We start from the raw sequence: 22942 nt of genomic DNA, 5'->3' as shown, positions 1-22942 counted from the left end.
ATGGTTTATGTACCACTCACTCACTAGACCATAACAGCTCTTAGAGAGTTGTTCCAGTCTATTGGATGAATGGGGATACATTGCGAATGTTTAGATAATGGATTGAAGCCCAGTGGGCTGTAACATTTCCAAAGGCATTTTCAGAGTTAAAGTTTCCTACCATGATTAGTTTTGTTAATAGCAAATCTTTATTATGTTGTTTTCAAACAGGCAAAAAAACCTCTATGCATTTCATAGATCACTGATCTACCAAAAGTTGTTGTAAAATCTGTCTTTCAACATTATAGGAGTAACAGAAATCTTACTCATAGCTTCATCCTCTCAACGCTTTATTTATTGCTCTTTCCTGGCACCTAACTCATTCTATATTTTTACCAGATATATAAAGAATTCTGTGGAGTAAAGTTTACATGGGAAGTAAATTACATATGTCTGGAATTAATAGGCTAATAAAACATGTATCTAGACTAGAAGAAGAAATAGAAGGAGATGCAGAAGCAGAAGAAGAAGAAAGGAAGCTTTGAGAAGTATTTAATATTTCTTAGTCCAGTAAAGAGTAGTTCAGACTGCTTTGGTTTTGCAAGGATAATGGAACATTAAAAAATTTCTCTATATAATAATAGGGAAAGCCTATCAATGAGTTTTTACTTTAGTTTATCCTACATAACTAGAGCCAGTACATGGGCCTAGTCTGTAGTTAAAAAAAAAAAAAAATCAAAACATTGTAAACTCTTTACTTGTAAGTCTAGTGTATTTTGGGGAATAACGCAAGCGCATTTCAAAGTCTGGTGTAACCATATACACCAGATTGAAAGCTGACATCTGCAACCAAAGCCCTAAGCAACAGGCTGAGCAAAATGCAAAAAAATGATCAAATTTTTTTGATTATTAATGAGCAAAATTTAGAAATGATAAAATAATGATCAGGAACTTGGTCCAAGGCCTTTCATAATATTCCTACTTACCTAAATGGGATCAGGCTCTAGCGGCTTAAGTTTCCCAAAGATAGGGAACTTGTGCTATTTGAGACACACCTGGCATCCATCAGCTGCTCCAGAAAGAATTGGGTCTTCTAGAGGCCCTGAAATGTACACAGGGAAGTGCCATTCCTGTGCACATCTTGGATACTGTGGAGCAGCTCACAAGAAAACTGTAGCCCTATGTGTGGGCAACTGAACTGAGCTTTTTGTCACTTAGCATGCATCCCTGAAATGACGGAAGTGTTCTTAGTGCATTTCTAATAGTTTCTTCCATTAAATTATATATAGTTACACATTGGGGGTTTCACTGCTTCCTTTGGAGGCAATTTTCAAGAAATCAAAAAGTTGGGATTAACTATGCAAATTAAGAATGCTAACTACATTGTGTTGTGACCACACAGTTCAAGTCAGCAGATTCCTGTATAATAACCAAGGTCTTATAAACCCACAGTGTATCAGGCAAATAAGATGTTAGTGTTCTCCCACTTTTCTGACTTTTTATCTAAGTTCACTGCTACTTCACTGACTTGACTTTTGCCTAAATACGTGTACTTTTATCACGTTAGAAAGATACGCTGAGTTAGTCACTTGTTCTCTGAGTTTCAGACACCTTATGCTTAACAGTGTGCACCATCGCATGTGAGCCAAGCCTGGTAATTACAGATTTTGATAATATAAGATAATAATATCTCTATATGTAAATATATAAAATATAATTTTGTATTATGATAAAATGTTAATTCTGTTTGTAAGGCTTCAATGTCAAATTAGTTGTAAAAAATAAAGGAATTTATATAAAACAGCCAAACTGAAACAATCTGAGATGCCAGCTCACTTCATCCATTGTTGGATCTGGAAAATTTGGAGGGATGAGAGAGAAAACAAACAAATAAGAAGTGTTAAAAGAACCAGCTTTCAACAGAAGTCTGATAGGGTTTAAAGTTTTTACGCCTTTGAATTTCTAATAGGCTTATAGGTAATGAAAAGTGAATTGTCTTCATCTTGGAGGTAGAATGACAAGAAATAGCTGTTTATTATCGTGTCTGAAAACATTACCTAGCAATAAATTCTTTAGAGGAAGTCATCCTTCTTTCCAGTTCTTTTGAAAGAGCTGCCCTGAGCCTTTCCCCTTTTCAGTGAGGCCTTGGCCATAACCCAGCATTATTCCCCCTGTGTAAAGGAAAGAAGAGAATTAAGTCACCAAAAGCCTGCAGTCCAATTCTTAACTTCTTCAGCTATTCAGGAAATAGTGAAACAGAAATTTTAAGAGTCTTAGCAAGTTAGATAGAAGTACCATGAATTTCAGATCCAAATCTGGTTATTCGGGATTTCAAGTTCCTGTTTATAACTGGGACAGCTTACAGCAAAAATATTATTCCTACAGCTCTTTTTAGAAATAGCAGTGCCTTGGAAGAATGAACTACCCTCTTCTTTGCCACCCACTAAATATTTCAGGTAGTCCTTGATTTTGCAAGCACTTTGCTGAGCACACCACCAAGGCCAAGAGATCACCTGTAGAAAATTTTTGCTTATGCTCATCAGTTGATCTCCAGTCAGGCTGCCCAGGTGCGTAAATGTGCCTAAGTGGTTCGTCCAAATAGTCCAAGAATCTTCAGCACCTTCATAGACCAAGCTTTAGCTTCTGGTACTTGCTCATGTTCAACCTGCAATCAGACAAAACCCACTTCACTTAAAACCATGCATCTGCACAAGTGCTAAGTAACTTGCACTTATTGGAAATAAATTGTCTTAATTTGAAGCTTTTGAATTGTATTTGCTGGGCTAATAGTTAGGAAAAAATCTATCTTTTAGCTTATAAAATAATCAAATTTGATCTGCAGACTACTAAGAGAGAATGACCTTGGAAACAGTGCTCTTTTGAGATTTACTTTTCTGATTAAAAACACATTTTAAGAGGCAATAATATGAGAAAAACAGGACAGTTAACTCCTCAAGGCTGAATTTTGCTAGGTCTTCTAATGCCTGGTTACAGACAATAAACTGCACAGAAGAAATAGTAACATTTACAAAGTTGCATCTGGTCCATCTGAAAGTGACAGATTTATATTACCTAATTATTCATCTCAACATAATGATTCTCAGTTGCCTACGTAAAGGATTATAAGACTTTAAGAAAATGTGGGAAGAGGTTTGCCAGTGTAGAAGATAACATGAGAAGACAGCTTCCTTTTCATTACTTTTTTGTATATTCTTTCATTTTGCTTCTCTTTTAACAGCTGTATAGTTGGTGTTTGAGTATGTCTCTTAAAAGCTGTTTAGATACCTGTTTCCAAGGAAGAGAAATGAAAGCCAGGTGAAAATTTCCAGAAATGCTATCAAATCCAGAATTTTCTGTACGTTAAACCATAAGCTTTTTCCCACCAATCCCCTGAAATTCTTTGTTGGTGTTTGGTTTTCCCTCTGTAGCTTTTGCTCCTCCTAAGAATGATAAGCCTAACTTTTATCTGTTTGGCATATGAAAATGCATTTTTCTCCTCTCAATTATTTTTAATGCATGTAAGGAAAAAAAACCAGAAGTTGGTGAATATTTATTCAGGCTGCTTTGGCAGCATTTCGTTATTTAAGACATAAATCAAATTTGGAACTTCTTTTTTCCTGGGGGACATATTGTTTATCTGAATTTGAATGTGCTTGTGAATCAGTCATAGGGATAGTACTTGTGCTGTTACTGTATTTATTTATGCTGTATTTATAGGAATTATTTGCATTGTTTTACCTTGTTTTGCTGTACAGCATTAAGGCAGTCAGGCTGCACACAGATGCACAGTACCTCCACAGATGACTGCAGGTTCAGAGCCATGGACCTCAGTCCTCCAAATAGTTATGTGCAAGTTTATTTATCAGTACACATTTCACTAACATTAGAGAACTCTTCCAGCATGTGAAGTTAAAAGGTGGGGTCTGGACCCAAGATTAATCCCAAGGCAAAGCCCATTGAAGGATCAGACCTGCAAGGTTTGTTCATGTAGAAATGCCTAGGGGAAGATAACTAAATGATTTTGTGAGTTGGCCACTAGTTCATACCATCTTCCCATTTGGCTCTGTGGCTCTTGGTTAGCGCTCTAACATTTATGACACTTCTGTACAAGTATAGTGGGTTGCAGCTTCACGCCCTTTGGAATGGGCAGTGCATTCCTCATGGCCAGAAATCTCATCCTGCATTAGCAGTTTCAGGAGTGGAAAGAAAAGAGGTTTATTCCTTTAGTAGTATCTGCCAAAGATATTTAAGGACACACAAAGGCGAGTGCTTTCCCAGGAGAGTACACAGTTATCTGTTTTGCAAAGACAATCCAGACTTACTTTTTATGCTTCTAAGCCTCACAGTGTATAGTGTGTTCATTCACACGCAGTGAGCACTGACTTTTATCATATTATTAGCATTCTAGACTCACAGTTTTAGAGGTTTATAACTCAACAGTAGGTTTAGACTCAGTAAATTCAGCCCAGGAGCACTATTTTTCAGTGTAAAAGACATCTTTAGTTACTATAGTATCAAGCCAAGTGGACCTTGCTTTTTCGGGCTTTTTTAAAGGTCTTGGATTACAAATTTAAAACAAAAATAAAATCAAAAATGAAGTGCTGCAGAGTTGCATTTTGATGTTTGTCAGATTGCTAACCTCCTTTGACAGAACAGGAAAAAAATGAAAAGGCTGAATGATAGGCATTTAAAATCAAGTCCTGAGAACTCATAATGGGCCATATTCCATATATTCCTGTGCAAATCTCACTGACATCGATGGATGTGCTTTGTACACATCCTGTTTTTAAAATCCTGCATGCGTAATCACCATTAGCATTGTTCCAGTATCTGTCGTGAGTGGGTGCAACTCTGAATGCAGATTTGTAGTATTAGCAGTAGTGGTTCTCTCCTGAGAGAAATTCAAAAAGCTGTTCATAAGCTGTTCTGGACTTTTAGGTAACTAATCCCATCTCACACGTACACTCTCAGGTACTTTTATTTAAAGAAAATCCAACACTTCAGAATACATATTTATACTACAGGCACTGTTCCAGTCTATTACATAAATTATATGCATTTTACTCACTTACAGAGATGTATATTTTTGCACATGTTATAGTAACATCAATATAATGTTAAGCTTATGATAATAGCCGACATGATCCTGGAAAATGTCAATGCCGAGTATACTGTACTATATGTCACATGCTTTCCTTTTTTTCATAAAACTGTGTATGAAAGAGAAATTTTAATCTCAATGCTTGGGAATGGTACATGTGTATTAGAGCTTGATCATTTTTCGAGTGTGAGATATTGTGTGTTTAATTAACGTTACTTCTGTGTGTTTAGGTAATTACCATTAGAACACATGAGGACATATTGTACTTATTGCCTGTGCTAAAGCATAATGTGCTGGACTACTACTACACTTGTTAAGCTGATTTTAGCATTTCTTCACACAGCAGGAAGCACCCATGCTGTGGTTTCTTAATGTACTCTTTAACTACTGCACTGTAGAGTACTGTACAATAAAAACAATAATTAATTATGACCCTCATCTTACCAGTATTGCTGCTATCCCAGTGACCCTGGCTGCTGTTTCAGGGTTCCGCTATCCTCTACCCTGAAACACATGTCTTTTCTTTCAGAGTTTTATCTCTTAGGTGGTACTGCTGAACAGAACTGAATTTTTTGAGGACAGGTTTGTTGCATGGATTGTGATGACTTCACATTTGTTCAGGTCTCCAAGGACCAGCACCAATAAACGTGAAAGAGACAACAGCAGAATGGTGTACTTTCCCATTTCCTCCAGGATGAAAAAAATACACTCTAAATTAAGTCTAACCTTAAATGTATAATCTGTCCTTGGGAGAAAAAAAGAAAAAAAAATTATATAGCATCTTCAAGCTCTTGGCATCCCTTACGAGAAAAAATTGGTTCTAAGGGTCTCTGATCTTGTGTTTTAGTAAAATAGAACTGCACGGCTGACTGACAGTTCTGATCTAAAGCATTTACGTTTAAGTTTTGATCTCTCTGCTTTTGATTAAAACTAATGAGCTCATTTAATTCAAAATGGGAATCTCTGATAAGAGAAATAAGGTTGATGTGATTGGATTAGAGGGGCAAATTAAACTCTTAGAGCAGAAGTTTGTGCTTATATAGTGTATTAAAAAGCTGTTGGCGTATTATGGCGTGTTAGATGATGAGAAAAATTTCATAGTAATTCATATTTAATCAGAAGAAATGAAAGTACTAAATATAACATGGCTCTGCTTTTCCCTCGAGTGATAAAGAGCTGTACATTTAAAATGACATCGAATTCATGCTCTCTAAAACAAAAAAATCTTAAGAGAGACACTAAAGAAAGGGGCAATGTTATCAGTTATCACACCAGAGCTCAAATGCCATGAACACAAGACAACATGACCACTTTAAATCAAGGACAATTCAATATAATCCTTAGCTTACAAGCAAGTTTTTGTATTTCTTTTGACAGCATAACAAATGCTTTTAAATACTTGAATCTTTTCCACTAGTAGTTTGGTCAGTTCTCCAAAACAGTAACTTTTTTATTCAGTGTTAACTACTCACTGAAAGTTAGTTGATCTCCAGTAATGCTTGCTTATCATAATCTGTAAAAATTTTCCCATGAACAATATTTTGGGGAGAGGTTGGTTATCAGGGCTAAAGATAGCAATAATAAAGACTGTATAAACAATATCTCAGTGCCAAGTAAGGTTGTACCTGCTGTTTTATCATGGTTTATACTAAAAGTGTTTAGTAGTTTAAATTGCAGTTGAGTGAGTAAGAACCATGGGTGAGAGCTATAGTTTCAGGCAGGAAATATCTCTTCAGTTGGACTACAAAGGTATTTCATTAGTGACTAATTAATCACCAATAATTAACGATGATGATGATGACAATAACAATAAATGTGTCATTTACTTGAGCATTTTTGCCTTCAGGCTGCTCAGTTCTTTACTGGTAGTAATCAACCCTCACTCATAGGGAAACCAAGGCACTGAAAACCAGCCGTGACACACCAGAGTGTCACTGCAAGCAGAGTGGTGACTCGGGAATAAAAGCCTGCAGAACTTGCAGCCTAATTCAGCAGGCAGAATTGCTAAAAGTCAGTGAGACTTTGCCTTTCACAAAATACTGAAGAACACCCAATTTTTTAAAACAATTTCATACCCTAACAAAATAACTTCAGTCAGAACAAAACTGTGCAAGAAAGAGTTAATGAGGCAAATCTCTGTTAAAAATTCTATGGGAAAAGAACTTGAAAATGAGACTTACTGAGTATACATATATTTTTCAAATTTTTTTTTTTGCTAAGTAAACAGTTTCTAAACGAGGTAAATTGATTACAACACTCTTAGCATCCATCAGTCATTTATTTTTAGTGAGTTCAAGGATTGCACCTGAAAAACAGCTTAGAGGGGATGTATAAAATCTAAATTATGTGTATATGTTTTTTTTTTTTTTGTATTCCCTAGTGGAATCTACAAGCCCCAGTTTACTAACCACTGACAACACTCTAGAGCGCTCTTTTTTCATCCGAATGAAATCTACGCTGACCAAGCGAGGAGTGCACATCAAATCGTCAGGATACAAGGTAAGGGTTGCACTGTAGCATGAAATGTTGACATCTTTAAATTATGTTCATCATGTTCCAACGACACATTAATAGACAGAGAAAGGAGCTACTTCACATTTGTATATGTCTCATTCCTTTGCTTAAAAACTCTTTAATACAATATTTCCAGCCCGAGGTTTGGCTTTGGTACTACACCTTCATTAAATGGATCATTATTTTAATAAACATTGATGATAACAGCATGATAGCCTTCAAAAGAGTAACACTTCCAGAGTAAAGGTGTATTTTACCAAAGAAGGTGAGTCAGAGTAACATCACTTTTTCCACAATGGAAAACTACTGCTCATTTTGTTGGCAGTTAGTCATCTTTGGGTTATGTTTTTCCCAGAGAGGTAGGATTTCTTCATGCAGGCAGTATGCTAGAGCTATTTCATTTCCCTGCCATTCTGGCTGAAGGAAACAACAAGCCACAAAGAGTACTTTTCCACCATTTTTCTTTCATTGTCTGTCTGAGGGGCATCTGCTGCTGAGGATCATATTTGCTGGATTTCAGACTCTTTTAAGATATGAAAGTCTCTTGTTCCTTATCAGCAATAATCTCATTTTTCTTCAGTCATACATCGCTCATAGTGCCTGTAGCTATCAGTGGCTTTGCAGTATACTAAAACTAGAAGGAACAGCACATTTTTAACATTTGTCAACATGTGGAGTGAAATATGTTATCCATTAAGTATTATACAAGATAAAAGAGTGGTGCAAGCAAATAAGTCTGAGAATGTGTGTGTATTTAAAGAAGTTGCTTGTCAATATTTATTTTAAAGCTTTCACAAGCTTTTTTTTTTTTTTTTTTTTTAGTTTTCAGAGAAGGATTTAGAAGAGCTTTGAAGTTAAATCTCCCAACTCACTTTTCCCAAAAAATTCTCTGTGAATATAGCATCAAGGTAGTCTACCTGAGCAATAAAACAGCTGGTAGAAATGTCTTCTTTGCAAGCAAATGTCTGGGAGTCCTTCTGTTGGATGGTTTCTGGGTCAAGATTTTTAAAGTAGTTGCTCATGGAAATTTAGGTCCAAGACAGTGGTTTCTTAAGGCACCACAAGTTTTAATTTGTGTACTGATTAATTGTCAACATCTGAAAGGACATGCTTAGTACTTGTTCATGCTGACCAGTTTACAAGTCTCAGGAGGTATCAAGACCAGGAAGTACACTGGCAGTCCCAGGACGAAAAAGGAGAATGAATGAATGGATGGGCAAGTCATCAAAGTTATACTAATTTTCATCATTAGGCATGGTCTCTCCAGGTTAGGCCAAAGTTAGATTGGCAGAGAACTTGTTTTGCTGGATATTTTTGCGATGGGAAAAATAGAGAACTTGTCTGTGGATTTTGTACTCTGTCATTTTTTGCTAGATTTAGGTGAGAACAAAAGGAAGAGACATGAGTGACTTTGTCGTTCTCTCTTCTTGCACTCCTGACAATCTAATATTAGTCCAGAACCAGAATAGGACATATTTACTGTTAGGGTGGGTGAGGCACTGGAACAGGTTGCCCAGAGAAGTCGTGGCTGCCCAGTCTCTGGCAGTGTTCAAGGACAGGCTCTTGTGTCATTGTGAGTGGGTTAACCATTCTGAATCAGTTTACAGACATTCATCAGGACCAGTGTGCTTGAAACTCTGTGTCTTACATGAGTCAAGTTTCAGCTCTGTCAAAGGTATTGAGCTCCCTGCAGATTCAATCCTCCAGCAGTGACAATACTTTTCATCTTTGTGAAGTAGTTGTGTCTTATTCCAAACTCTTGCTGAGCTCAGAACCACATCTCCATTTTTTCCTTGCTTTGAGGACTGCTGATGAATACTTTCTTTAGATAGCAAATGATTGAGGTGGTCCACAAGATGCTTAGGCAATTTTCAGAATGAGTGATCCCTGCCTCAGGAAAATCACAGAAAATTGAAAATAGTCAGAGAATGAGATTGATTAATTATTCAGGTTGATCTAGTCAGGACTAATTTTCTGTCAAAAGAAATGTTGGAACAAAAATCACACTGATAGACTTACACATATGTATACCTCAAAGAGACCCTGTTCCAGACAGTTCTGACATGAGATGAACCCTGTTTATAGTCCATTCCTGGACTGGTTTAATTAGTCCTGAATTATACGTAAAGATGGAGGTAATGGCCTTTTTTCCATTAATTATGTTACCTTAGAAGTCTGAAATAGGAAAGTGGTTACATGATTAGTCTGCCCTCTTTCCTTCCCTTTCACTGCTCTCCAGCACCCTCCTTGAATTGGATTTTCTCATTCTTAGTCTCAGGTACTGTAGGAAAAGGGTTTACGTGCAGTGCTAGAGAGCTATTCAGTTTTCAGTGAGTAAATCTACAATCTTTAAAAAAAAAAAAAAAGCAAATAAAATGTAGTCAGCTGATAAAACACATTGAAAACAAACAAAAAGAAAAAAATGGTAATTCCATTCACTGCAAAACTCAGAATGTATTACCATTACAGCTGCTGTCTGAGATACATGATGATATATCACTTTTTTTTTAATCAATAAAAAATAGGTTTGTATTTCATTTGGGGAGTTTTGTCTGCATTTTATCTCCTTCTCCACTTGTTTTCCTCCATTTGAGGGTCACTGTTCTGTCTACTTAATAGCTATCCCACCTTCAGTGTTTCTATTGTCTGACTTACGCATATGTCAAAGCTAATTTCAATTGAAAACTACTTTGTTCAAGTTCGGTGATAAATTTCCTACTCCCATGTATTATGCTATTGTCATGTTTACTTTCACATCAGATTGTGCTAGGATTTTCTTTGTTCAAAATTTTAGGGCCTGTTACTGGTCTCTTGAACAAAATATAATTAATGGGATGAAGTAGTCATCAAAGCATTGAGCATCATCAGTAGTTGCCAGTAGTTTCAAGTTCATCATCTCATCAGATGTGTTAGTATATATCCATGCATACTGCTCTACTCCTTTAGAGAGTAGCCCTCTCATGATAAGCTATTACAGAGGTGAGTGAGCAAATATGAGGAGATTCCCTTGTACTTTTACTGTTACTGTGGCAATTTCTGAATTTGGTGTAAATTCTGTTACCTCTCCATCTCCCAAGAAGCTGGCAGTCAACCTTCTTGGTGATCTGTCAACAGAGTTAAGGGCATCTTAAAAATCTTTCTGTCTCTTCCTAGTTGCAGTGGTACTTTCTATCATCTGCTGTGCTACCAGGATGCCTGCTTTGTCCCATTCAGTGTCAACAAGAAACAATCTCCATGTCATTAAAACATCAAAGTTATTGAGGTTGCAAGGCAATTAGTCTACTGCAGACTCTTCAGTAACTGGAAGTAAACATAGCAGCTATCATGCCCTGAGCAAAATCTTATTTACAACCCTAGACTTTTAAGCTTGTATTATCGAGAAAAGAATTATTTCCTAGGTTATTTAGATACTTTGGCCTTAAAGTGAGGCCTTGGTGTCTTTGAAACATGCCTAAGAATTACTGAAAAGCACATACATAGTCTTTGGAGATAAATGAAATAAACTTTGTTTCAACTATTTGTGTATGATTTTGAGGAGTTCTGAAGTCCTTTAATGTGGCACAGAAGTGTTAGCACTGCATGCAAGTGTAAGCCCTGCGTTGCTGCTTTACAGAATCACAGCTCTTATCAATGCCAAAAACAGGTGTTTATACCTGATTTTCTCTCTGGTGTTCTTCACATCCAAGAGAATTACGGAAAGTAATCAAGCTTAAGCAAAGTGACCAAAACTCCATAGAAGTGTTTTCACAAATTAGTCTTTGTAGTCTGCACAACTTCATCTTTTTGTTTTGTGCAATGGTGTCTTTCTACCAACTTGTTTAAAATCGAAATTTTCCAAGACTGTCTTGTCAAATTTCGCATTTTAAATCATAAAGTTATAATACTTTGAATGCTGATTTTGAAGATGGAAATCTGAATTTCTTTTTGAAATTTTATGTGCATCAGTTCTATTATCCATTTTCACAATATTCCTGACTTTAATCAAAATTTTAAATTAATTGTTTTTATTATTTCTTTTTTTAGAACTTGAAGAGTCGGGCAAGATTTGTAAATCTCAGTTGTGCACTTCAAGTAAGTGCAGGGTTTGGCAGAATTTAGATTCATTAACCCAAGAGGGCAAGAGATCAAAAAACTCTGTTAGAGAGACGAAATTATGCCACTGCACTTTGCTTGTAATACTGTTCTCTTGAGTCAATCCAAAATTGAAATTACTGTTTCCCATCTGAGTGAAAGATTCACCTGGAATTCAGAATCAAAACACCCCTATTCAAAAATCACTTTAAGGACCCAATATATCAGGGGCTGGTTAAGAACACAGCAGGAAACCACCTTGCATTTCAGGGGAATAAGGAGGAAGAAAGAGAAGGCAGCTATTTTTTTGCGTAACAGTCTAATGATCATTACATTTCTCAGATGTAGGCTATGTTAGAGTCAGATTTAATTCCCTCCTCAGCCTGAGGGAATTCACATATCCCACTTTCCAGCTTGGCCTAAATTCTGTTGTCTTCTAATATCTTTCCCCCCCTTGAAATCTTTTCTGTCAAGCATTTTACCCTGTCCCAGAAAGGTATCCTTTCTCTGACCTTTCTCTGTAGGAAGAAAGAAAACTGCAGAATTTAGTATTTCATCACATGGCTACTGCCACACCTCCTTAATTGAGTGAAGAAGGAATAAGAAACCAACATCAGGAAGCATTATGTGAAGAGTTTTCTAAATGTCAGCACATGCATTCCCCAGACTTTTCAGCACTGGGAAGACTTAAAGGTAATTTGTCAGAGAGAAAGAACTGATCGAGAATTCACCCATGTAAATCGATGACCTTTAAGTCAAAAGGAAGTCTCTTAGCTAGTAAAGATGCAGCATTACTTATAAAAGAACAAAACACTAATGGGCCAATCTGAGTCTTATGAAGTATCTACTTGTAGATATAAAGATACGGTTCAAGAAAGGATGGTCTGCAACAGGATTAAGAAGACTAGACTTCATTTTATGCCTTGCTATAGAGCTCTGAGATTCTATTAGGAGAGCTGTCTGAAAAAGCCTGGTTCACACTCAGCATCTAAATACATTAACCAATTTTTAAAAGTGTTCGGCATCTACTAACTCCATCTTCTCAGAAAAACATTTTCAGGACTAAGCATCTTTTAAATGGGATTTATAGCACTGTTCTACACATCTGGAGACATGAATGTATGTTAGGCATTCATTATTGCAGCAGCTTTAATGAAACTAACCAGTTAGTATTATATAAAAGGCCTTTTTAATAGCAGCCATCTTTAAAAGAGAGATGTGGGCTTTGATCATTCCTCATGATGACTGCAGCTGTAGTATTCCTGACACCTGTGTCAGGATGTGTTTCTCCTCCAGTATTGTCTTAAGTGTTCATAGGGCTTCAGAGCTGTTATTTTGTTGCAGTATCTTCCAAACTGTGTAAATCAGGTATCACGAACTGGATTCTGAAAGGTAAGAAAACATAAAATTGAGCAAACACAGATAACTTTCTGGGAGAGATTCTATTTTTATGAATTATGTTATTAAAGAATAAGTTATATAATATTACCACTAAACTGGCAGCAATTGCCTTTGATTCTGATCTTTTGCAGTGTAATTCTGAAGCTACATTTCAGTGGATATAACAGTGAAAGAAAACTATTAGATCAAGATATACTCTGACACATAGTAAAATATTCAAAATGGACAGAGATCAGCTCCAAGCCAAATCTGATTTTCTCTCTAGAACCAAGCTTTATTGAGTCTTACAGATACAAAATACTTGTTGCACTTTGCTAAGTACCACATTATTTAGATGTCTGAACAGCGCAGTGTGAGACCCACTGCAGTGTTTGTTAGTAAACAGAGATCAGTGAGTGGGATGAGAACAATGAGATCTCACCAGAGAGAGAAACAGGGAATTCCTCCTGTTACACACTGGGAGAAAGTTATTGTGCTCCCAAGTGTGAATGCCTAGCTGAAAGGGAGAGGTGTTCAGTCCACAGTGTTTTCCGGAGTTATCCACCCATGTTTTCTGCCACTGCTTATTGTCAGTGCTTGGTAATATGCTTCAGGTAGGAGCAAAGAAAACCACACAGTGCTCTGTGAAGAATCACCAGCCAGAATTTGCTCTAGCACAAACAGATGCTGCTGCCAACATTTCTGCTCCACTTGGCTGTTTTGTAATTGCTGCCAAGGGATATTTTGGCCCATCTCCTTCCCATAGTGTAAACGTATTAGATGTGCAAATGCAGACACTAATAGCTTTTTTAATTACCTCTACCACTTCCAAGAGTTCAAAGTTTTTGTCCAAAGTATGTTTAGAAAAGACAATAAGTTCATATATTGAAAAAAGTAAATAATATTAAGCTAATGTAGATGAATACATCTCTCTTCAGCAGATACTTGCAGAAGCAGTATCAACTTTCCACTGGTAAAAGCTTATTGACAGTAAAACAGTCAATGTAATTCAAAAGTTGGATGAAACTGAATGCAAGGTTCTTAAACTTGCATTTCAGCGAATTTTGCATTGCAGAAAATGTGGTTTTCATTGTGTTTCTCATTGTTGTGCATTGTCTTGATCTGGTATCATGAGCTCAATAGCTGTTGAGTAGAAAATGTAACTCGAATTGATAGTCATAAGCGTATAATCCTGACATCTTATGAAAACACATTTGTATATTAAGCTTTTGTAGAACTGTGATAGATTAACTAGAGGGAAAAGACCATATTTTTTCAAGAGAGTGTTTTTGACTGTTGCCTTTGCAAGTAAATATTTAATTGAATGAAAATTCTAAACAAAAATATCTTCTACAATAAAGCTGTTCCAGAAATGTGGAACTTGCACTGAGACATTGCTTTGATTACACTGATTTGTCACAGGATGTATTAGTGGGCAATCAGAAGTTCCTTTCGAGTGTATCAATCATTTGTAAGTAACGCAGACACCAGGAAAAAGCATGCTATTGCACTCAGGGAGGTAAAGCTGTAGGTATTGCCTGTCTCTACATTTACTCCACAAAGGAAAGGCCACCATGCATGTTCCCTTGAATAGCTAAGGCTGTACAGCACATTTTACATAGTAGCTACACAAGTTGGGTCTCATTAATGAATTTTTACAACCACAAAGTGTTCTTAGAAATTTAAAAAACAGTAGAAAAAAATCTCTTTTACAAACAGCTGGAAAATTTTAAAATGCTACTTAAATATTGTCATTATGAATTACTTCCCTGTAATTTTTCCTTCATCATTAATTATTATATTCAATATATGCTGAAATGTTAGCTTTCCACAGTTCCTGAGGATCGGGTTGTTTCTTTGTCCTGTTTAAGCTGAATCCTCTTGAAAGTTCTTTTTTTTTTCTTGCTCTCTACTTTTCATATCTTCTTAGCGATACGATACCTGCATTAATTTATTTGCATTGTGTAACAATGAGATAAACACTGAATTATTATTTCACCTCATCATGAACTTGGAAAAGCATCTTCACTTCTCATTTATTTTTTAACCCATAATTCACATGTGGTTTTTAAACTTTGTTTCCCTTTTGTGCAGGTTCTTGCACAAATCATTATGTTTTATTGGCTTTTTCCTGATGCTTTATATTAATGAATGTACTTTTACAACACTCCTCTGAGGCTGGAAAGGGCTGACATGGCATACCAAGAGATCAAGTAACTTGCCAAAGATAACAGTGGCTGTCTGTGTCAGAGCCAACTGTGAATGCATACTGTACTTCATCCTCAGCCTATCTTCCTAACACATAAATATTGTCAAATCATCTCTGTGTTTCAGCACATCATGCTTCATTTTCTCAGGCTGATACTTCTTTTGATTTGATGGTTGCCCCGAATAGGCAAAATGAGATGCCAAATAAAAAAGTACTCAGATCAGATAGTGCGAAGTTAGCAGAACCTCCACAGAAAACTCAGAAAAAGATGAACTCTTACTCTCAACTGGGCTCTCATTGGGTCTAGAAGAGCTACTCCAGAATACTTTTCCTCAGAAAGAAAAAGAAACAATGTATCAGGAGAAAAACACATTTTCCTGCTGCTTGGATTTAGACCAGGAGAGCTCCCTGAGGCTGCTGTTCCTGCCACCTTTTTGTGGAGAGAAGCAGGGCTGGTGGCATCCTGCTCTTCAGCTGGCATCTGGCTTGGGTCCTTGCAAACTTGGCCTTTCTTATTTCAAAACAACAAACTTTTTCATTTTTTTCCAATTAAAAAAAACAGTGATGAAGAAATACATGTAATAAGCACATGTAAAAATGGTAGGGTATCATTATGCACTGTAGCTGTTTATGTTTGGACCAAACCAGAAATATTAGCAAGTCAAAATGCCCCATTTGCTCACACAAATGCCCCATTTGCACTTTGCAGCTGTTCTTCACTGACTTTCTATATGAATAGGTGGTTGCGTAAGGTTCAAGGCCCATCATTTTCTCAAACACCAAATTTTTTTTGTATAATTTGCAGTCATATGAAGCAAGGTTTCTCTGTACCTGCTCATTTGACAGTATGGGAGAACAAAGACACAGTATCTCAGTGATGTGTCCATCCCCAGTATGCCACACATGAAGCCAGTGGTCAAACAAGAACCATGACATGAGGCTTTCATTACCTGTAGCTGTTGACTTCACCTGGTGCAATGATGTCTGGATATTAGTCTGTACACTGATTTGCTGGTTTTCCCTTCTAGAGCAGAAAATTGATCATAGGTTTTTCAGGCCATGTTTCCCAGAAAGAGTTCCTATACTGTAAAAGTCTTTTTTTCACTATTGCCTGAAGTGCATATACACCATTATATAACCAAATAAGCCATTATGTTTCTGTTTCTAAATGATTAAGCATGCCTCTTGATTTGTCTGTTTAGTGCACTGGTACCAGCTGAAGAATGGCACTTAGTCTAGCTCATCTGCTTTACTCTGTGGAGAAGGCAGAATACAGATGTTTGGTGGGAAGAGTTTCAGTTTCTCCTTTTTACAACATCATTAGGAATCCGTCATTCTAATAATAATAATTCCCATTTGACATCATGGAGATGAAGAGAAATCATTGCTGACATCAAAAATGAGGTGATATTTCAGCAGTATTATTTCACTGAAGATAAAATGGAAGTCTTTATTGCTCCCAGTGCTTTTAAAGAAAGCTGAGCAAGGCTTATACTGACCCTGGAGCTTATATACCTTAATGCATCTGCAACCAGTATGAAATAAGAAAATTTAATTGTTACTCTATATTTTTTGGCTGTCCCTTCTTAGAACCACAAATTTCATGCCTGCTTGAAGGAAAATAATCACTATCTGAGAATAAGCTTGGGAGAGCACAATTATCTTAATTGTCTCCATTGCTTAAAATTCATATGAAAGACTCCAAAGAAGTGAAAACACTAAGTATATTACAAAAAGTGGTAATTTTCTTACGAACTTCATACTGAAGCTTTTTTTGGAATCCATACAGATCACATAAAGAGGTCTGATCTCTGAAGAGATTGCCCTGAAGAGGGTTACAAGTTTTATTTCACTTTTTATGAATAGGCATTTTATTCTCTCTGAACTTCTTCTGCACATTGCTGTGTGAATTGCTTGCCATTAAAAGGACACAGCCAAGGTCTGTTTCATCAGTTGTAAACAATATGTTTTCCATTTTTGTTTCTGACAGCACATTAGAAGCTCCCATTCCCCTTCCCTTTGCACAGACATACTCAGTTTTTATAATTCTAGTCTTTGTATATTTTTCCATCCTAAATCAAACCATATAGCACGTATGTGACTTTATCCAAATATACTTGGAAAAGAGTGTGTATGCCTAAGTTTGGCAATATTTCCTAAAGTTGAGATCTGTTCTTGGTCTACTGCTGTTCTTTTTTTGCTCTTGTTTGTTTTTTTTTTTAATTTAGGGGACATGTGAAGAGTAATAAAGGCTGCAAACAATTAGAGCAACAGGATGCAATTCTGCTGTCTTTAAAATTGACAGCAATGCTCTAATTAAAAGAAAGTTCAGGAAATACGTATTGTTCCCATGGCTTCACTTTATAGAATTGGTCACATACTTGCAAGTAGCGTCTCCTCTGTATAGCAAGAAGAGCCTAATCAAAATGTTTTATAATCTTTTCACAATGAAAGTTGTTAAGAAAATTTTGCAATGAAATATGTGGTGGGATCATCACGTTATTTTGTTCCAGGCAAATATGCTTATAACCGAGCAGTCACAGCTCAACTGCTGTTGAGTTACTCCTCCTCAGTTATTCTTAGAAATAAGATCTGAATTCTTACAGGCATGCAAATATTTAGTAGTTATAAGCCTTTAGAAAAAAAAAAATCAAAATTAGTAGCTACCAGTTGCAGTAAAATGTTTCAATCCAAAATGAACTCTGCATTTTCAATGTAAACAGGACTCATTCTATGTACAAATAGTTTGGACATTTTCCCCAAGAATTTGAGCAAGCATGAACTGAATGCTTAATGTTATTTCATGTGAACACAATGAGCCCTTTCACATGACATAGTTTGGAAGGTTCAGGCATGTTTTTCCTCAGAAATATTAAACATTTCTCTTCTTGAAAATCATTACCTTATCAGCCTTTTCATTCATTTCTCCTTGCTCAAGTGCTCAGAAATCTGTTTTTTTTTCCTAACCAATCAACTGCTTTCAATTCTTGTGATGCTTCAGGTAGTTACAAAGACTATGTTGGTTAGGTCAGTCCGCCAAAGACCTAGCACTGTGTTTAAGAGATACCTAATTGCGGTGCCCTACTTTAATTAGCTCACAGTGGACCGCTGAAGCCAGTCTGGCTCTCCCATAGTCAAGGGAGAGCAATGGGGCACTGGACACCATTTTTCCTGAGGAAGCAAGGAGCTGATTCACAATACACAAACATGCATTATGGGTTGTTTTCAGTCACTTTATAGTCATATGCATTCATAAATTTTGTTACGGTTGTAAGATGCAGACTTTGATGGTACAAAACTCACAGAAGAGCTTTAGCTCACAGGGGCAACCACAGACAAAGTTTATGTTGACAATTTATCAGCTTTTCTCCATCAAGGAAAATTGTTTTTTAGTGCCTGCCTATTAGCAATCACATGCATATTATGAAATTGAGTTTTGGGGAGGACAGCCTGCCATCTGTCTTTTCTGCATTTTTTCACAATGCATCACGCTAAAGTTAAAACTTTCTGTGCTTCAAAATGCTGTAAAATATGAGAAGTCTATAATAGAGACACTTGGAAAGAAAAATATACTAAGTAGAAATGTAAATCTTCATAAACTATACAAAGAGGCAACTACTGATGCTATACTTTATCTTCAAGTGCCCTCCACATTTTCCATACACCATAGTGCCCACCATGTGCTTTTACTCCAGTTTTTAGGGTTCCTAAACTGATAACTAATTAATATATAACTCAAGGAGTGTGAGAATGCTTTCTTAATAAGCTATTTCTGGTTCAGGTTTTTTGTATGTGTGAATGAAACTGCAAATGCCTGATGTGGAGAATGAAAAAGATGTGTTCAGTTGCTTTTCTGTGTTCTGATACACTAAGATTTTATCAATAATATTGTTTTCCTGTAAAAATATCTGCCTCAGAGAAAATCTGCTCTGTAGCTGTCAGGATTACACCTCTCAGAGTATACCTGTTACGATTCTGTTAAATTGATAAAAACAGAACACTCTGCTATGTAGAAGGATTGCTGAAAAGAATATTCCGAGGCCCTTTCATGTGTAACAGCACTTGTATGGCAGTACATTTATTGTGCTATAAATTCCATCACTGATTTCGGCCATTTCAAATTGATTCTGCAGTAACTGTAAGTAATGAACCTTACAGACAAAGCCAAGGAAAAAAAACCCGAACAAAACAAAACAAAACAAAAAAACCCCAAACCAATAAACTTATGCCTGTAGGAATACAAATTGCAGAGTTCATTTAGCCTCAGTTTTTATCAGATCATGCAGCCATTACCCCACAAATCCAGAAAATACATCCAACAAAATATACAGTGTCATAGCCCTGTCTTACTTTGAACTTAGCAGCTAACCCAGAGAGTCAGTTGTTCAATGCAGATGTTTGTATGAAGTATCCTGTGGATTTCACCTGGAATTTAAGGGAGGTGCTCAACATACGTGGATGACAAAAAGGAGAAATTTAATAGAAGTGACTTAAACATGATAATGAGCCAAATCCTGAGCTGTTTTACATGGTCTGAGCAATACCACTGGATTTTGTAGGCGTTTAGATCGATGTGCAGGGGGCTATTAATGACTCACCAGGTGAAAATATATAAAAGTCTTCAAAATTTATGTATGTTCCTAGCCTATTTCCCTTTCTTTACTGAGAGGTTCTACCAGGTTAACAGGAATGATGTGACAGCTTTTCTCCAGGTATGTTTAACAATCCCATAGATGTTAACAGAGAATTTATATGCTGGCTGAAGATTTCGATGGGATGGATTTAAAACCCATCAAAAAGGTGCTGTTCTAAGGCTTTTCACAATAGTTGTAAATTTCTATTGCATTCTATAGGAACAGACTGATCTTGATTTGCTAAATATTGTATAAATGTCTCACAATCTTATCAGTGGATGCCAAGATGATTTAGACTCATTTTGCAAATAGACCGTGGACCTAGTCCCACTAAATCAATGGGCTGGTCATGTGATTAAAGCGTTATATGAATGTACATACACATTCTACCCTTAGTTGTTACGTGAAGAGCTAACTTCAGATTTTAACTCAAATGCTGAAAAGACTGAAGTTTTCTTCTACATAGTTTTCCCAACATTACAGGAGAGAGAAACAAGGCTATGTTTTATTTTCTGTGCAAAAATAAATAAATGTCTGGGTTTGGGTTTCTACAAGCCTTGCAGCACTTCCATGCATCACAGCTTGCACGCTCATGTATCTTACAGCCTGCACTGTGTGCTGAATTCATCCTGTGTGTCTTCTTGTACCTAAATCTGCAGATTTATCTGAACCTCTGTATTGTCTGTGAGAGATATTAAATCCTCATTTTGAGATCAAAATGCTTTGGCCTATTCTAGCTTTATATAGGCCACAGAGAAGCTCATATTCTAAGGCATATCCCTTGCTTCTCTCTGTAAAAAAGTCTATTTTGTCAATTTGTCCAGTGTACAGCAGCTTAAGTGACACACAGAGAAAAAAAGACAGAAACTCAGGCTTTCAGGTAAAAACCAAATATGGTGAAAGACATAATAAAGTAATGAGAGTTGGGAGTGCTATTTTTTCTCTCACTATCTGCTGTTTTGTGTTGCAATGAAGAATACAGTGAGCAAGTCTGAAGTCTTGTGAATAGCCCCTGGTAACCAAAAACAAAGAAACCTTGCTCATTATCTCTACTCCCCTTCTGAATAAACATTTCAGCCATCATAAATGACTGTGATATGAAGGGCAAATGAATGACTCTCATTCCAGTTGAGAAACATTTGACAGCTGAGCAACCTGAAGGTCGTAAAGGTGCAGGTCCTGTGACCGCTGGATGATGGGGCAGGCATACCATTTATTTCAATACAGCCTGAGATGCATCATACTCTTAAATGAGAGACTGCCAGCCTTGCAGAGGATAAGTCCTAGGTGTTCAAACTGACTTTTGGTTAGGACTGCAGTGAGTGAAAGACAGAGCTGTCCTAATTTTTTCTTGTTTTATTAAATTACATAGATTAGTCATATATAAGAAAAGGTTCAGTGTGGACTGACAGATGGCATGCAACACCCCTACTGTATCTCATTTTTAAATATGATTGATATGGAGGTAATTTCTTGGTAACCTGTATTTAAAAAAAAAAAACAAATTGTATTCTAGGTGGGTTAGTAAAAGAAAATTAATCTGTGCATATTAAACTTGCCAACTTTTGAATTAATTGAATGACTATGACAATCAATTAATAAATGTTAAGCAAACAACAGAAAATCAGTGAATTAAAAATTACTAAATTGTTTCCAATGTGGATAAAGCAAGAGGCTGCCATAATTCTTCAGTGTAGATTCAAGAACACGAATCTTCTCTCATCTGTTCTCGCTCTCCATTTATCCACATCTGGCATTTAAAACAATGCTGGTTTATTATGATTTTTACAAATACATTGCTATCTATAACCTAGCTTGATACATTAAGTGGATTATAGAAACAAATCATAAATAGTAGTCCATTTGTAGCTGTCAAGGAGAAGGTCAGAGCTTTGCAACGACCATCCATCTCCAAGTGGAATAGAAGTTTTTTCTTCACAGAGAAATCACATACCTTGTTTAGGTGGACTTCAGCTAGTAATGACAGTACTGTTTCTTGGAATACCCACAAAACCCCTCCTCTGCAGAAAATTAACTCAATTTTGGTTCACATGTCTTTTGCAAAACTGGGGCAATTTAACATGAAACAAATCTCTTCACTGAGTATTTCTGGGCAAATTTTATTTGATTGAAGGTATATGTATTTTCACATTCTTGAAATGTTTCAGGAGAAGCTTAGGATGGCACTGGAGGCTTACAGGTCACATGGCCATGGAAAGGAGCTAGATCCAAACATTTATGACTTATTGCTTCCACTGCCACTGAGCACACAGTTTGCATGTCTCAATTTATCAGTATTATTTCATTGCATTTCACAGAGTTGTGCAAAATCAGACTGTATACTCATTTTTGCAGTCATACAGAGATTTGTTTCAGGAAGGACATCTCCTAATGGACATGTTCCTTTCATGTATGTTAATTTGCAGTGTTTAGTAAACAGTAGGTAACACCTTCCTTGTGTCTGAGCGTGAGCGAGCTCATAACCTAGAACACTTCTACTGAAACTACAAATAGAATTGTAGACATCTGAGCAAATACTGTATGTCAAGGAAAAGTTGAAGACTTCTGTAAAGATTTCTCAGGCAAACATGTCTACAGGGGATTTCCATTTAACTCAGACTAGCTACTGAACCAGCACCATCCCTGAGCAAAAGTCCACATTTATACCTTGGTATAAATGATGTTCAAATTGTAGTTCTTAGCCTTTTTCACAGTGTGTCCCTGCTTTACTATGAGAAAAAATAAGATCTTTCCACACGTTTATCCACAAAATACGGAAGAGTGAATGTGACTTCTCTTGGCTAATTTCAGAATGAATTCTGGGATTGCAACCCCAGGTGGAGAGCTTGAGAAGAACATAAACATAAGTGTCTTAATCGAGGCTGAGTTGACAAATCCATTTCTGTCTTTACAGACAATAGCATTTTCTACATTTTTCCTCTATGTGTGGGCAAAATTCACTAATATCAGGTATTTTGTTTTATTCAGCCCTTTCTCCCTGTGCAGAGAATCACCTAAGGTAATCATTGGACTGCTGAGAACTACATCAAATAA

At 36.5% G+C, this 22942-nt stretch overlaps 1 protein-coding gene across 1 annotated transcript in view; it reads left to right on the top strand.

Moving 5' to 3' along the window:
• Window positions 1-7458: 7458 nt before the first annotated feature.
• The window catches only part of NPAS3 (neuronal PAS domain protein 3), a 55142-nt gene continuing 39658 nt past the window's right edge, over window positions 7459-22942 (top strand). Inside the window, exon 1 of the mRNA XM_010015680.1 lies at window positions 7459-7579. Coding sequence (XP_010013982.1) covers window positions 7526-7579 — 54 coding nt within the window. The 5' untranslated portion in view covers window positions 7459-7525. The remainder of the gene's footprint in view (window positions 7580-22942) is intronic.

The sequence above is a fragment of the Nestor notabilis genome, unplaced genomic scaffold, assembly GCF_000696875.1.
Source record: "Nestor notabilis isolate BGI_N333 unplaced genomic scaffold, ASM69687v1 scaffold27615, whole genome shotgun sequence".
Classification (NCBI taxonomy): Eukaryota; Metazoa; Chordata; class Aves; order Psittaciformes; family Psittacidae; genus Nestor; species Nestor notabilis.
This window is presented reverse-complemented; position numbering and strand designations above follow the sequence as displayed.